Source organism: Zootoca vivipara, chromosome 2 (genome assembly GCF_963506605.1).
Source record: "Zootoca vivipara chromosome 2, rZooViv1.1, whole genome shotgun sequence".
NCBI lineage: Eukaryota > Metazoa > Chordata > Lepidosauria > Squamata > Lacertidae > Zootoca > Zootoca vivipara.
This window is the reverse complement of record NC_083277.1, coordinates 45,934,885-45,952,120: the sequence shown is the minus strand read 5'-3', so window position 1 is coordinate 45,952,120 and position 17,236 is coordinate 45,934,885. Positions and strand designations below refer to the sequence as shown.

The 17,236-nt window shown below is 42.4% G+C and overlaps 1 protein-coding gene across 1 annotated transcript in view; it reads right to left on the bottom strand.

The window, feature by feature from the left end:
- The window catches only part of PHF2 (PHD finger protein 2), a 118,547-nt gene that overhangs the window by 34,328 nt on the left and 66,983 nt on the right, over positions 1-17,236 (bottom strand). Inside the window, exons 3-9 of the mRNA XM_035106300.2 lie at positions 14,984-15,098; positions 11,582-11,742; positions 8,739-8,880; positions 6,432-6,618; positions 4,549-4,711; positions 2,535-2,622; positions 1,689-1,795 (exon numbers count right to left, since the gene is read on the bottom strand). Coding sequence (XP_034962191.2) covers positions 1,689-1,795; positions 2,535-2,622; positions 4,549-4,711; positions 6,432-6,618; positions 8,739-8,880; positions 11,582-11,742; positions 14,984-15,098 — 963 coding nt within the window. The remainder of the gene's footprint in view (positions 1-1,688; positions 1,796-2,534; positions 2,623-4,548; positions 4,712-6,431; positions 6,619-8,738; positions 8,881-11,581; positions 11,743-14,983; positions 15,099-17,236) is intronic.

Genomic DNA, 17,236 nt, shown 5'->3' with positions numbered 1-17,236 from the left:
TTCAGAACAGGTGAATTTTCAACTTGAAATCTGCTCGTTTATTTTGGGATTTGGCAATGAATTTCAAACGTGGTGTCAAATTAAAATTAGTAGAGATCTTTGTCCACAAAAATTGGATTTATACGTTCATAATATTACAATTCCAGATACATAGGGCTGTATCCGAAATGGGATAAATAGAAGCACTGCTACCTGCAACTGTGGAAGCAGAGCAAAACAATAATGGTTAGTAGTCATCAATAACCCTGTCTTCCATGAATTTGTCTAATCCTTTTTTTAAAACTATCACTGCCTCCTGTGGGAGCAAGTTCCGTAATTTAACTGTGTGGTGCATGATGAAATACTTTCTTTTCTCTGTCCAATGGTGCATAATACAAGTCTACCTCATGTTCACATCCTGTTCTGAAAAAGTTCAAAGCGGTATACTCAAAGTTCCAATATCGGAGTAGTTAGGAATTAGTCAGCATTTGACTTTATACAGTAGATGGCTGACCTGTGGCATGTTTAAGTGTAACATGCCTTAATTGGATATCAGATTTTGCTAGATTGTCAAGGCTAAGACACATAGTACTTTTCCATAAGTACACTACAAAAGAAAATAGCACTTTACAAAGATTACAGGGCATGGATGCATTGTGTTCAAGGTCTCTGCACAGTATTTGGCACCGTTTAACCAACCTGAACTCTTGTATTCTTCTGTAATAAGGGTATCAATTTTACTGTGGTATTTCAGTGAAACAATTAGACTTCAGAATAGCGGGAACAGTGAATGTGTAAGATCCTGGGACAGGGCACAGGTAAAGCAATTGGAATCTAAGAAATTCTCTGAAGAAATTATTAGATGGAAACCCCGTCATTGACTAGTCCTTTCTATGTTGATACAGCAGATAAGTTAGCACATTAGACTTTCAGTAACATTTTTCTTTTCTACCCTGGAAAGGTGTGATCAAAAGACAGGTTGAGGGGGTCAACTCCAGGAGAGTGTGACCAAGACAAAGGCTAGCTCCAAGAAGGTCAGTATGTAACAATGCCATGACAGCAGCATTAAAATGAAGGACAAGCAGGTTACTGCCAGGTAAGTAAATAACCTCTAGGAGAATGCAACCAAAAGGAGGCTAAAGAAAGTGACTTGGGAAGATAAATTTCCAGGAGAATGTGTAGGGTGAAGGGTCAGGAGGATTATGAAGGTCAAGAAGATTGGTCACCTCAAGGAGGATACTATCAAAAGGAAACACTTCCAGCAGAGTGGTATCTAAAGGCTTTGTTCTGAATGTAATAGACAATTAATTTAAATTACAGGATTTGCCTGCCGGAATGTATTTCTAGAGTACTGCACATTTGGTTTTTGCAAGGAAGACCACTTTTGACTCAGACCATCTTTGTTGTGAAATGTGCTTATTAGCATTTTGGTGGATAATTGACTCCACAAGCACCCCCTGTAGAGTTGTAAACTTGGATTACAAATTAAAATCCTTCATAAAAATCAAATTTGTATTAGTGCCATCAATATCGAATGCTTGTTGCTGTTTTTTAAAAGTTACTTTCTTGAAATCTATCTATCTCATTATTGAAAATCTTTTTTCCAAAACCCATAGGATTATTCTTTTTAAAATAGCTAGATCATTTTTGTTTATACTTGGCATGGAAAACAATGGAAAGCAAGAAACACACTAAGTGCTTTTATTTACCTTTAAACGACTCTAGCAGGTGTCTTCCTGTGTACCAACATGCCGTTTCAAAGTTAGGAAACTGGGTTAAGCTGACAATTTTTAATCGTCTTTCAACTTCATATGCTCTATGATGGATAGTAAAAAAAAGTGTTTCAGTTGAACAATTTACAGGAAGCTTTGTAAACCAAAAAGAAAAGTATCTCCTAGCATTGACCATGACACAACTGTTGTATGGCTGTGGTTTACAGGTGCTTCTTATCATCCAAGCTGTCATAAATCCTCATCTGCTATGAAATTGACCAGCATAATATGAAACTGAAGAGCTTTTTACATAGCATTTGCTGAATAAACTATCACAAAATCCCGCACCATTCCTTGGGAAACAATTGACAAACTGCACAGCCAAAAGTGTATACAATGTCACATTTTTAACATATGTTTCTAGTGCATTTCTGGAACAGAGTCTCGGACAATGGAAGTGGGCAGTTTCATGAATCTTATAAGCAGTGCTATTTTTCTAGAAAAAGAGGTGCTGGAACTCACCATGAACGCCTCCCTTGTTCTCTTATAATGGCAATGGCGCCTACCTGAGAGGTGCCAGAGCTGAGTTCTGATGAGTTCTGGCTGAAAAAAAGCCCTGCTTATGAGGTTTATTGCTTCTTTTAAAGACATGGTTATGCTTACAAATCTGCAATTATGCTTTATAATCATACTGTGGGAATGCACGTTTGTTTATTTTCTATTATTTCAATCAGGAAACAAAAATATTTTCTAACTAAGCTGGAGGCACTCTTTGTTGCTGACCCAACAAAACACACATCTCATGAGAATATTATCAAATAGAGATAAATATGAACATCTTACCTCATCTGCATCTCTACACTTAGGCTATGTAGGAAATGTCCTGCAAAGGCTAAGCAGTCAACAGGAGTTAAAGTTGCATAAATCCAGCCTGGAAAAGTCAGAAGGGGAAACATTTCAGCTTTGAAAAAACAGAAGTATAATCACTAGCTTCTTAAATGTTTATAGTCTGCTGCTCATTCACATTTCTTTTCTCATATATACAGTGGTACCTTGGTTCCCAAATGCCTTGGTTCTCAAATGCCAAAAACCCGGAAGTGTTCCGGTTTTCAAACGTTTTTCAGAAGCCGAACGTCCAATGTGGCTGTCGGCTATTGTTTCTGGGACGCCTGCACCAATCAGAAGCTGCACCTTGGTTTTTGAATGTTTCAGAAGTGAAGGGGACTTCCAGAATGGATTAAGTTTAGCATTTTTGTTTTTGCTATTTATTTTGCGTTTTTGTTTTTGAGGCTTTTTTGCTTAATTTGTTTTTGTGACTGTGTGGAACCCAGTTCAGCTACTGATTGATTTATTGATTGTATGACAGTGGAAATGGATAAAAGGCCCCCATCCAAACAATGACTATCTTCAGTGCAGGTAAGAAAAGAAATTAATTTTAATTTTTATTGTCTTATTTATCATCTTATTTATTTTATAGTACAGTACAATGATTGTTGCTTTCGTTTCATGGATCAATGGTCTTGTTAGATAGTAAAATTCATGTTAAATTGCTGTTTTAAGGGTTGTTTTTAAAAGTCTGGAACGGATTAATTCATTTTGCATTACTTTCTATGGGGAAAGTGTGCCTTGGTTTTGAAACTGACTTCCGGAACGGATTAAGTTTGAGAACCAAGGTGCCACTGTATTTGGAAGTCCTTTCTCTTGGAGAGTCACCAAAATCTCAAGGGGGCACCCAGTGCTGACATTCCACTTGCAGAACAGCTTTAGCTCCTGGAGAGGTGATTTTCTTCACTTCCTCCATCCTGCTGTAGTCCCCCACCCCCACCCCATGCACCTCTACAAATTTTTGCAATGTGGTTCTCCAGCCCAGTAATGTGTACAAAAAGTGCACACAACTAAGGGAAAGTCTCCATAAAAATATTTCTATGAGTGAAAATGATATACAAAAATGCATTACATCAGGGGAATTGTGTTTTGCAAAACAAACAAACAAACAAATGTGTATATTAGGCAGAATTACATACAATTGTGTACAATTCAAGAGATTATTGAGATAGTGTAGAAGTAGGACAGAGTGCTGGTGAGTTTGGGGCTACACTGACAGAAATGCCTAACACTGGTACAGTGGTGCCTCGCTAGACGAATTTAATTCGTTCCACGGGTCTTTTCTTATAATGAAAAATTCGTCTAGCGAATCCCATAGGAATGCATTGAATTTTTTTTTGAATTTTTTTTTGCCCATAGGAACGCATTAATTGAATTTTAATGCATTCCTATGGGAAATCGCGATTCGCTAGACGAATTTTTCATAAAATGAATTCGTCTAGCAAGGCAACCTCCACTCGAAAAATCCTTTCGTTAAGCGGAAATTTCGTTAAGCAGGGCATTCGTTAAGCGAGGCACCACTGTATTGGACAGAGGATGGCATGGCAACTGCCCCATCATGCCAACTACTCCTGAGTTGCTGCAGGCCAACCCTGTATAAAATTCCTAACGGCTGAGTACAGCCTCATGGGTGGGTGTTGATTCTCCTAGCCCATACTGAAGCATTTCCGTCACAAACCGTGTGTGTGTGTGTGTGTGTGTGTGGTGGTTGGTTGCATGGGGCCGTTTAACCAACATTTGAAAGGTTACTGGCTTCTCATTCTACAGAATGTGTGTGTAAATGGCAGAACTTTATATCATTTCATGTATCATATGGGAAACCCAGTCAGATGGACAGGGTATAAATATCTTCTTCTTCTTCTTCTTCTTCTTCCTCTTCTTCTTCTTCTTCTTCTTCTTCTTCTTCTTCTTCTTCTTCTTCTTCTTCTTCCAAAATTCAAGCTAACAAATGCATTCAACGCAGCATCCTCACCTGATGGGATAAAAAGTGTTTGTCCTTGTTTAACTGTGCATTTGTAGCATTTATCCACTTGGTCAGCGAAAAACATTTCGCTATGATTTGCCGCTGACTGCCACCGTTCATAGAGGGAAATGTTTGCAGAAGTTGGCTTGATGAGATAAAATATTTTTTCTCCCTGTAATGGAAAGAAGAGATGTTTTGATTATCTTGCTCACATGATTCTATGTAGTATGTCTACAGAAACATTTCTGTTCCACCAACAGCTAAAGAATGGTTCGTGGGCCTTTTCTGTTGCTGAGAACAGGCTCAGGAACTCACTTCCATTTAATGGTTACAATTTAAGCCCTTTGAGTCACATGTAACACCATACATTTAAAGATTTCTCATGCGACTTTAACAGTCCCTGTTTCCCGCAAAGAATCCTGGGAGCTGTAGTTTGTTAATGATCTAACAACGCTCTGTACCCTTAACAAACTACAGTTCCCAGGATTCTTTGGAGGCAGCCAAGGCACTTAAAGCGGTATGAGGGTGCTTTAAACGTATGGTGTGGATTTGAGCTGGCAAAAGTTTTCCTGTTTGGACAGGCCTTTGGCCTGCTGACATGAGTCATCTCCTTTGCTGCCTGTGAGGCGTCAATGATTTTAAATGACCACTGTTGGTTGTTTTGTATGCTCTGTTTTTAACTGCCCTCCTTGTTATTACTTATTGTATTTAAACTGACTTTCTCCAATATGCATTGTATACTGTCATTAGCTGCACTGGACATGAAAAGACAAGGCCTAAATTTAACTACCAAAGCAAACAAGTTTATAACATATCCTTCAAATTACAATGGGGTCCTCTGTCGGATGCGGTGACACAACTTTATTTTGCCTGTCACCAAAATAAGTTAACAGAAGCAGGTTGTTCCTGGCTTTTATTCTGTAAAAACATGTTGTCATTCTTAAGCATGTGAGTTCAAAATATTGCACAAAAATAGATTGACAAGTTTGTAGAGACAGCGGTATTAAAACCAGAATTGTGTTTATGTGAAAAGTTTGTTAGTACGTGGCTGTTTGTATTTCTGAGGATATAAACATAGAAATCACACGAGGAAAGCTTTCCTATAGTGCAAGATAACTGACTCTTTGCCAAGACACAGTGCAGTAATAATATAAAATCCTGGTCCAGTGAGGAAATATGGAACAAGCCTTGTGCTCTGCTTCTGGAATCCCTCCAGCCTCACCTTCAGAGGCGAAAGAACCCATTCCAAGCACCTCCCAGTGGCGCAGCAATAAAAAATGCTAGCACATTTGCAAAGCTAAGCAGGTTCCAGTGTGGTTTCAAGTTGGATGGGGAACCACATGTTGAGATTCCTGCCTTGCAGGGGGTTAGACTAGATGGGTCCCCTTCAACTCTACAATTCTATAATTTAACACTTCAGTGGGAAAAGGCAAGTTATAAGCACCACTGCACTGTACAAATATACATGTACATATTGAAACTACAGTATAAGAACATGACAAGGGACCTGCTGGCTCTGACCAAAGGCCCATTAAGCTAACATCCTTTTCTCACAGAGGCCAACCAGGTTGCTATGGGAATCCTGCAAACAGGACCTGAGTACAAGAGCGCTCTCTGCACTTGTGAGTTCCATAAACTGGTATTCAGAGGCAAACAATTAAAAAAGAGAGAGAGAAAGGTCACGCTTCATGGTCTTATACTAGATTTTTGGGGAAGCATTTGCAAAATGACTGCCCAAACTACATGTCAGAAACCACTGCTTGTTTCTGAAAGTCCTTAATGTGTATTTTTAAGTCAAATGCTTTAGCAGCAGAACTGAAATGGGATATTCAATAAAAGAGAGGAATTACTATGGAATGGTGCATGATCAAATATGGAGTAAAGCATCTTACTTTCAGGACATGGTACCAGGCAGAAGCTCCACCGGAGTCTATGTGAAAATCTGTGTAGCTATCTTTCACGCAGATCAGGCAGTATTTGGTCACTTTTGGTTTTGCCAGCAAAGCATCATCAGGCCAATAATTTTCCGCCCAAGAAAGTTTCTTCACTATATCAGGAGACTCCACAAAACTGGACATTCTGTTTAAAATATAAAGCAAAAAAGACCGGAATTAGCTTAAAGTCAGCATTAGAGGTAATCTCAATTTCAGGATAGTGATTTCAGTTCTCAAAAGTACCAGTTCTCATGTAGCCATATTGCAAAATGGTATCTCTCTCTCACACAGAAGAAGGGTGAATCAAAAACCTCAAGCCCAGTAGTGACGTATGGAAGTGAGAGCTGGACCATAAAGAAGGCTGATCGCCGAAGAATTGATGCTTTTGAATTATGGTGCTGGAGGAGACTCTTGAGAGTCCCATGGACTGCAAGAAGATCAAACCTATCCATTCTGAAGGAAATCAGCCCTGTGTGCTCACTGGAAGGACAGATCGTGAAGCTGAGGCTCCAATACTTTGACCACCTCATGAGAAGAGAAGACTCCCTGGAAAAGACCCTGATGTTGGGAAAGATTGAGGGCACAAGAAGAAGGGGACAACAGAGGACAGTGTTCTTGAAGCTACCAACATGAGTTTGACCAAACTGCAGGAGGCAGTGCAAGACAGGAGTGCCTGGCGTGCTATGGTCCATGGGGTCACGAAGAGTCAGACACGACTAAACGACTAAACAACAACAATATATATATACTGTATAACTTTAGCACTTTTTACTGGGGGCGGGAGGAGCATGAGGTGAATGGGCTCGAAGAACTCGATGTCATATGGACTGAGTACATTTGGTGGCTACAGAATTCTGATTGATTATTGGGGGGTGGGCAAGAATTTGGGGGGTGAGGAACAGAGTGCCTAAAATCCTGAACATGAACAGTCTATACCACAACACTTGTTGTGGGTCCGACTTGATTGATCAAATCTGAGAAAGATTATTTTAGGCTAAAAGATTATTTGACCTGGAAGTCACCCCTCTTTTCATCAATGGAGCTCATTTCCGAGTAGACATGCATAGAATTTGACTGTGGTACTGCTCCATTCTCTCTTTCTCTCTCAATAAGCCCGTTATAACCAGTATCGAAACTGATTTGCCAAAATGTTTATTTACCCCCCCCCAAAAAAAAAATATGTAAATGTAAGAGCAAACAGTACTATCAGTTTTTTCTAAATGCTTCCTGAATACTTAACAGCTTTATTATACATTCTTCTTTTTAAGCACCTCTTGCGTGGGACCTTAAAACTAAAACGCTCATGTTATAAATGTACGTATCATTTACACTTCATGTCAAGGCAGAACTTTGGAGCCCGTTAAAATGCCATGCTTTTGTTGAGCACTACAATATTTCCTAGCTGGTGATTAAACCAGCAGCATGTGAGGATTGTTTCAACGATCCTCAAGAATAAAATGCTTCCCATCGTTATTGTTTCAGCAGATAGAGGAAAAGCTGTAACAATACCTAATGAAAAATACCTATAATCACAGAGCTTTGAAATTGCTTTTGATCCTTTGTGTGGAAGGAAGGGGGTTACATTATTAAAACAATAAATACAGCCTAGAGAGCTATGGATACTACAAAAGAAATGATCTTGCAATTATCCTTCAGCCTTTCTATAATCTGCATTAATTATCACTCCTTTCTCTTGTCCAATAAGATGGGATTCTCTTCTAAAACAACCATTGTTTATTTTATTTTTGCCAGAGCTCATCATTTTCTCTGTTTATAAAGGAGCATTCTCCTGCCCCGTAATAATCTTTTTATGTCTATACAGATTGCCCAGAAGTCCTACAAGAAAAAAGAGGTTTAAATTACATGGTTCAGCAAATCATAAATTCATCAGTCGCCCACAAACATTGCCCACAGGAAAAAAAAATCAGTAAACTGAAGCACAGTTGAATAATGTGTCTGGAAGCAATTTCATAGTCTGTAGAGGAAGGCCAAACCATTGATTCAATCATTACATAAGACATAGGTGGATTACTGAGGAATTGTCTTTGTTAATGCTCTAAAAAAAATAATACTAAATATGCTGGGGAATATTCAGAATCTGTGCAGTAAGGCAGGGATGAGAAAATGGTGACCCTTCAAATCCTGTTCAACTACATCTGTCATCCCCCCTGACCATTCATTATGCTGGTTGAGGCTGAAGGAACTGAAGTCCAGCAACACACCTGCCCATCCCAGGAATAAGGCAAGCCTGTCGTTCTATCTTACCTTGTATCTGAAAATTCCAAGTTAATTACATTGAGGACTCTTTTTCTGTTAGTGCTGTAATAGTAATCGACAAATTCCTTTAGCTTCATCTTGCAGTCCTTCTGTTTGGTGACATCGGTGACATCAACACTCCTTTCTGGTCCTGAAAGGGGGGGGGGAACACCAAGGAAAATGAGAATGTCAAACTGGAGGCAATATGAGTTGTGGGCCGAGGTGGAACTCAAAGGGCATGGTGGGTTGTCTCCACAGGGTGTGCCTGAGGAGAAAATGGTTCATACCGTCTTTCTGTGAAACTGTGCTGCTGATAGATAGATAGATAGATAGATAGATAGATAGATAGATAGATTGTGAGCCACTCCAAGGTTTGGTACCGGTATTTATTTATTTATTTAAATATCTATAAGCCAAACTTTTGTACAAAAATACAAGGCAATGCACACCACGCAAAAACTACAACAATAAAAACATCAGTCAAAACCTCCACTGGTTAAAAGGAAACTCACATTTCCAAGGCCTACCTAAATAACATTGTTTTTAAACGACGTCTCTAAAGGAAGACAGGGATGGTTCCTGCTGAGCCTTCAGTGGCAGGGCCTGCCACACTTAAAGGCTTGGTCCCTAGTAACCTCGAGGGTATGGGGAACAACAATAAGTACCGTGTCAGAAGATCTCAGTGATCAAGATGGAGCATCAGGGATCCAACGGTCCTTAAGGTACCTTGAACCCAAGCTGCTTGGTGCTTTGTGAATTAACACACAAGAACCTCAAACCTGACCTGGTAGCAAATTGGCAAACAGTGCAGCTCTCAGAAGAGCAATAACATGTTTCCAATAGCCTGCTTCTGTGAGCAGTTCTGGCCACGACATTCTGCGCTAGCTGCATTTTCCAGATCAGATGCAAAGATGCTACATAAAGCGTGTTACAATAATCAAGTCTTGAGGTTATCAGCACACGAACTACTGCGGCCAGGCTATTTCGTGCCAACTGGAGCAAGTAGAAAGCACTCCTAGCCATGGAGGTCATTTGGAATGGAATAGAATAGAATAGAATAGAATAGAATAATTTATTGGCCAAGTATCAACCATACTTGGAATTTTGCTTTGACTACATTACAATGTAAAGAAAAACACTATTCCCCTCACAATACAACAGCACAGCAAAAAAAAACCCATACCACCAACTGGCCTCCCTTTTGCTCACAACTACAGATTCAACAATTTGATGGCACAAGGAAAAAATCTATTCCTGTGCCTAGACATTTTTGTATATAGAGTCCTGTACCAACATCCGGATGGTCTATTCTAGGCATGTTCATCTCCCAAGAGACTGTGATCTACTCCCAATATAAAAAACTGACAGTGATCTACCCATTGTCATTGCCGAGATTTGTTGAGCTTTTTTTTGAGGGGGGGGTTGACCAGAGTTGTTGATCTTTTTAAGGGGATCAATAAGGAGCTTCATACCATGATCAATAACAAACACCCCCACAATCGACCAGTAGATCGTGAACAACCTGTTGGACCTCCAGACTGCAGGCCTGTTCTTTTAGAGATAGTACACCAACTCTTGCCTCGTGGCCATGGGTGTTAAAAGGCTGCAAACTGTTCTACAGAAAACGTTCAGAAAGTGATCATTGGTAAAAATTCTCTAGTTCATTTATTTTTCTCAAAATTCCCAAGTTGAATACAAGCTTTCACCTTTAAAGTGAAACCGCTGCTGAGGTATATCAGTGTATCTGCAGATACGATCCCCTCCTGCAAAGCATTGCTGCAGAATAAAATTAAAATACATCTACAAGGCAGCTGTCTCCACTGAGGTATCACAAAGTATTCTCCAAAATTGAAGCTGTCTGGACAAGCCCTGCTTTAGCTCTTCGGTGTTCATTTGCTGGAACCATATGCACTGTTACATCATGTAGCACAGGAAGATAGTGGGATGTTGCCGCTGTTTCCCCTGATGCCTCGGGAACAGGCCTGAGCAGGCCTGGAAGTTGCGTTGCTTGCTATTTTTACCCCATGCTTGTAGGATTCAATATGAATCTATGTATTCAGCATTTATTCAGTGGAAAACGGCAGAATGTCAACATGGCTGGTAAAGTAAGAAAAACAGCACACTAACAGGGAGGATCAAAGCCTGAAAATGCCAGGTGGTTATCTTGTGAGATAAGACGAGAGTTTGGCACACACACTGTTGCTTTCATTTTAAAGCCAAGGGGATATCTACAGTCAAACTCCCCTTTCTCCAGGAACGCTACGGGTGCATGACCAATACACCAGTCAGACTAATGATGAGCAGTAAGCCTTGGCTACAGCTTGCTGTGCGCTTGGAGCCACACAAACCACAAGCCTATCTTCACACGCTAAGCCAATCCATGGTTGGGCCCAAAGCACAGCAGCAGGACCAATGGTGGGGGTGTAAAATGGCCACCATTCTTGCCCTGTGAACCAGCACGCTTAGTTATTTATGCTAACCCATAGTTTGATGGGTTAGCATAAAATATGTGATCATTTTTGATGTGATCAAATGGCTGGGAGGCAGAAAGGGCTGTAGCTCATGGGTACAGCATCCAGGTTCAATCCATGGCACCTCCTGGGACAGCTTCCTGCCTGAAGCTCTGGAATGCTACTGCCAGCCACTGTAGACAACACTGGGCTAGAAGGACCAACACTCTGACTCAGTATAAGGCAACTTCCTGTTCCTGTGTTCAGAGGACTGGCCATCCAAGTCACTAGTGGTTTGTGAGGATGTTTACATGTTTTCCCAGACTGGAGAACTACCTGAAAGAGCCTCCCCTCAAAGTGCTCTCCGTGAAGTGGGCTCCGAACTCAAAAACAAATACGTACCAACATAGTTTTCAACATCGCTAACATAAAACGTCGGTGCAGGTACAGATAAGCCCAAACCGTCCTTCTTTGGGATGAGGATAGGCTCTGTGAATCCATTTTCTTCCAAATATTCAACTGTTAGTTGGCTTCCAGTCAGTTTTATTACCACGTCTTCAGCACTAAAAATTCAAAACAAAAGAAAGAATAATTCCAATAGTAAAAGAGTTTCACACCCAGTCCGTATTTTCTTTTCCTTTACTACTGATGAAGCAGGCAGCAGATCAATGTATGACTCTCCATATTAAGACACCACTGGTCTATGAGCCTCTCAAAGTCTTGATTAATTCAATCAAGCAGCCAGACAAATATGAATAACTTTAGAAGAATGGGTTGTATTTCTGTTTTGTGCACATCTAGTGATGCCACCAAAGTTTATTTTTAACTGTGGCATGAGATACAGGTTTCTCCCACTTGTAGCATTGCTCAGCTGCATAAGGATCAGTCCCCATTTCCCCGAGAAACTCTTCTCCGATTCAGAATGCAAACTAAGCTCTGGAGCATGTGCAAGGCAGCAAAGGGTCCTGGGATGTGTAGTTTTTCAGAGTGCCTGGACACTTGGTGGGGTGCCTGGTGCTTGGAAATTGCATGTGCCAGGATCCCTTGTGTCTAGGTTGCTGTTATGAGTATGCTTACTGGCTGAACATAAAAAAATAAATTCCTTCCAGTAGCACCTTAGAGACCAACTAAGTTTGTCATTGGTGTGAGCTTTTGTGAAGTGCGCATGCACACGAAAGCTCATACCAATGACAAACTTAGTTGGTCTCTAAGGTGCTACTGGAAGGAATTGTTTTATTTTGTTTCGACTACGGCAGACCAACACGGCTACATACCTGTGGCTGAATATAGTGTTTGTCATTTGTGGTTTTGAAAAGCATCTGGGGGAAACGAGATATCTTAAAACATTGGGATACGGGTCTTCCCAGCAGACAAGATATTTAGTATTCATGTATTTTCTGGTGCATATATAAAATGACATTTTTTTTGGAAGGGTAGAGTAACAAATGATACTTGATTGCAAACATAACAGATCCTTGAATCTATAAAGAACCAGAAAGTTTTTAGGATAACGCATGGCTGCCCTCTTCTGTGCTTGTTTTGAACTACATCTCATTTTAAGGACACCAGTGCCTTTCACGCGGCAGCCAATGAAGATGCAAACAAAAGTTTAAGAAACAGATGAGCAAGACCACCATGTTGGTGAAAGTAAATCCTCCATATTGGTCTTCTGGAGGCAGGGAATTTTTTTTTAAAAAAGTTTCTTATTACTTCAATTTCGAACCGGAACTTCGCACTAGTGGTGGGTTTGTTAATTTAATTTGTGAACTTGTTTACCCTGGGTTTGCGCTAAGTAATCCTGATGCTCTTTTCCTATTTCTTAGTCAACACTGATTAGAGAGGAGCCAGAGGGTCCTTCAAGGTGGGTTTATCTTATCTGTCTGAGTATAAATCAGGAGTTTGCAGTGGGGAATGTATCATTTAATACCCCCATTTTAAAGCTGTTTTGCCATACATTGATTCTAAGATACTTAGAATCTTCATGGGTTACCCTTGTGAAAGGGCCCCCACATACTGAAGTGACTGCACTGCTGGCCCCATTCCCAATGTCTTGTGTGCCTTCCCTATACATACCTTGGAAGTCGAACGGAATCCATTCCGGAAGTCCGTTTGGCTTCCAAAATGTTCTAAAAACAAAGCGCAGCTTCTGATTGGTTGCAAGAAGCTCCAGCAGCCAGTCAGAAGCTGTGGAAGCCCCGTGGTGTCGTACATTGGTTTTCGAACAGCCTAGTTCTCAAACGTTTTGGCTCCCGAATGCCGAAAACCTGGAAGTAAGTGTTCTGGTTTTCAAAAGTTCTTTGGAAGCCAAACGTCCGACAGGGCTTCCGCAGCTTCCGATTGAGTGCAGGAAGCTCCTGTGGCCAATCGGAAGCCACGCTTTGGTTTTCAAATGGTTCCAGGAATTGGACAGACTCCCGGAATGGATTAAGTTCAATAACCAAGTACCACTGTACCTGTACTGAATAAAACTTACTTGTAAGCAAGCAAAGGTTTGGACTTGGACATCGCTGGATAATCATAGTATGCTATTAAGTGGGGACACCATAATTGTTCCATTGATGATAGGATAAAAAATATCTTAATAATAAGACAAACTGCAATTTTAATTCTGCTTGTAACATACTGCTGAATTACAGTAGCCTCTAGTATGGAAGCAACCCATGTTTTACACATTTTGTTCTGCCCACAGTCTATACTGCTTCCCAGGGCCGTCTTAAGGGTATCCAGCGCCGTGGTGCAAAATCCCTCCGGCGCCCCCCCCCCCCCACGTTTCCCTCCTGGAGTCCTCGGAGAAGGAGAGAGATGCAGCGCAGCCTCTCAACTCATGGAGCGCAGGGCAGAGGCACGGAAACGCGTCTCTCTGGTTGGGGCTCCCGCGAACACTCCCTCCCTTTTCTTTTTATTTTTAATAGAAGCAATATCCACATTGGGGGCTGGCTTCCGAGCACGGAATCCTGGCCAGACCGCCCGCGCTCACTTGCGAGGCTCCGGAGTGCCGCCTCCCCCTCCACTGCCTGACGACAGCGGCTTGGCGGGCAGCGGCTGAGGCGATTCCTGCAGCCAAGGGAGAGGAGGTGATGGTGGTGGTGGAGGAGGAGCCATAGGGCTTAGCGACTGGCTGCACCCCGCAGGAGCCCCAGCCAGAGAGACACGGTTCTGTGCGCCCGCCTCTGCCCTGCGCTCCACGGGCTGAGAGGCTGTGCCGTGTCTCTCTCCTTCTCCGAGGACTCCGTGCCGTGCCTCCTTCTCCTTTCCCCAGCGCTGGGTTCCGCTCAGTCTAGCTTTGCCACCAGCACGTGAACCACGAGACCAGCAGGAGCCCCACCATCACCTCCTCTCCCTTGGCTTCAGGAATCGCCTCAGCCGCTGCTCGTGGAGCGCAGTTCTGGACAGACTGCCAGAACCTTGCATTCACTTGGCGCCCTCCAGCGCCCGGCGCTGTGGTTCACTGCGCCACTAGCCTCTATGGCTAAGACGGGCCTGCTGCTTCCACTAATTGCTGTGGATCAATTCCAGATATTATGAAGCATGGTAGCTACAAATCAGGCAAATGTTGCAGACTTCACAGTCTTGAATTCTTCAACAAGTAGGGTGAAAATTTGGGTGAAGGGCTTGCAGATTTCAATGTGTCTCTGCAAGATATCATGCAAAGAGCTATTAGCTCAAGGTCTCTCGGATTATTGCCCATATAAATCTACAGAGAAAAACATGTTGGAAGGAAAAGAATCACCTTCTAAGCACATTTTTTTCCAGAGTATGGTCTACTGATAATAGCCCAAACATTGGCACCATTTAACAACTTACCTGGGGAATGTTCGACTTCGAAGTTCCTTGATGAATACCTGACTCCCATTCTGAACAGGTTTGACTTCTGTAGTTTGACCAGTGTCATGTTTGTGCCAATTTCTTTTCTTTTTCACTGCAAGAGACAGACATTGACAGGATTATGTATAGCCGAGGAGGGAGGAAATAATCAATTTGTCATTGACTTCAGACAAACAACATGACAATAATCTCTTTGAAGACACAACAGTGACTTTGACATAAGGGGGCAAGAGATTGTGCTTTATTCCAAGGAGAAATCTAACAATTGTTTTCTCATTTGCCTCCAGACATTAACACTCAAGGCTATATGTCGCATATTGAACTCTGTTCATTTGGTAACTTTAAGCACAAGAAAATGCAAAGATAACCACAGAGCTATAGAACATAGGTAGGCAAACTAAGGCCCGGGGGCCAGATCTGGCCCAATCGCCTTCTAAATCCGGCCCGCAAATGGTCCAGGAATCAGCGTGTTTTTACATGAGTAGAATGTGTGCTTTTATATAAAATGCATCCCTGGGTTCTTTGTGGGGCATAGGAATTCGTTCATTTCCCCCCCCCCCCAAAGTATAGTCTGCCCCCCCACAACGTCTGAGGGACAGTGGACTGGCCCCTGATTAAAAGTAGAATAAAGGTAAAGGGACCCCTGACAATTAGGTCCAGTCGTGACCGACTCTGGGGTTGCGCGCTCATCTCGCATTATTGGCCGAGGGAGCCGGCGTACAGCTTCCAGGTCATGTGGCCAGCATGACAAAGCCGCTTCTGGCAAACCAGAGCAGCACATGGAAACACCATTTACCTTCCCGCAGTAGCGGTTCCTATTTATCTACTTGCATTTTGACGTGCTTTCAAACTGCTAGGTTGGCAGGAGCTGGGACCAAGCAACGGGTGCTCACCCCGTCACAGGGATTCGAACCGCCGACCTTCTGATCAGCAAGCCCTAGGCTCAGTGGTTTAACCACAGCGCCACCTGGGTCCCTAAAAGTAGAATGTGTGCTTTTATTTAAAATGCATCTCTGGGTTCTTTGTGGGGTATAGGAATTCGTTCATTCCCCCCCCAAAGTATAGTCTGGCCCCCCACAACGTCTGAGGGACAGTGAACTGGCCCCTGATTAAAAGGTTTGCTGACCCCTGCTATAGAGCTTCCATGTGTAAACTCCAGACAGAATTCACACCTGGACTGTACCATCTTAGGATATGGGGACTGGGTGGGGGTTGCCAGTTTAAATACATCAAACCCCCTTGTCTGTGTACAGTACTAGCTTTGAGTTCTCTATAGAATACAATGCCCCACCCCTGCAATGGTGAGCGTCCCAGATCAAATGCTTGAGAACAGGATTGGGTCAATCACGTTCCTCCTTATAACCTACTACAAGTAAAGCAAGCAGGGCCATGCTTGTTCTGATCCTGGGAGCCACACATAGAACCTTCCCCTGCTCCAAGGCTTCCTAGAATTTATTCTTCCCATGGCCTTTTCTGTGACCAGGGCATAGGATCATAGAATGGTAGAGTTGGAAGTGGCCACAAGGGTTATACAGTCCAACCCCCTGCAATGCAGAAATATTTTGCCCAATGTGGGGCTCGAACCCACAACCCTGAGATTAAGAGTCTCGTGCTCTACCGACTAAGCTATCCAGGATGCTCCTCACCTCGCAGCTTACCTTGCCACAAGGGATTGGGACAAAGGGGCAGGCATGGCGTTGGGCACCTTCAGTCCCTAGCAGAGCATCTTTTCATGGAGACTGGTATGAAAATAATTCTCCACTTGTGATTTCCACTGAAGGGAAGGCCCCCGGAGGGCTTGCCATGGTGGGGATTACACTGCCAAACAAATATCGGTGATTTCCCTATCTAGGTTTCAGAAGAAGATCAGTCTACATCCCAATTCCAAAGAAGGGCAGTGCCAAAGAATGCTCCAACTACCGCACAATTGCGCTCATTTCACACGCTAGCAAGGTTATGCTTAAAATTCTACAAGGCAGGTTTAGGCAGTATGTGGACCGAGAACTCCCAGAAGTGCAAGCTGGATTTCGAAAGGGCAGAGGAACCAGAGACCAAATAGCAAACATGCGCTGGATTATGGAGAAAGCTAGAGAGTTCCAGAAAAACGTCTACTTCTGCTTCATTGACTATGCAAAAGCCTTTGACTGTGTCGACCACAGCAAACTATGGCAAGTTCTTAAAGAAATGGGAGTGCCTGATCACCTCATCTGTCTCCTGAGAAATCTCTATGTG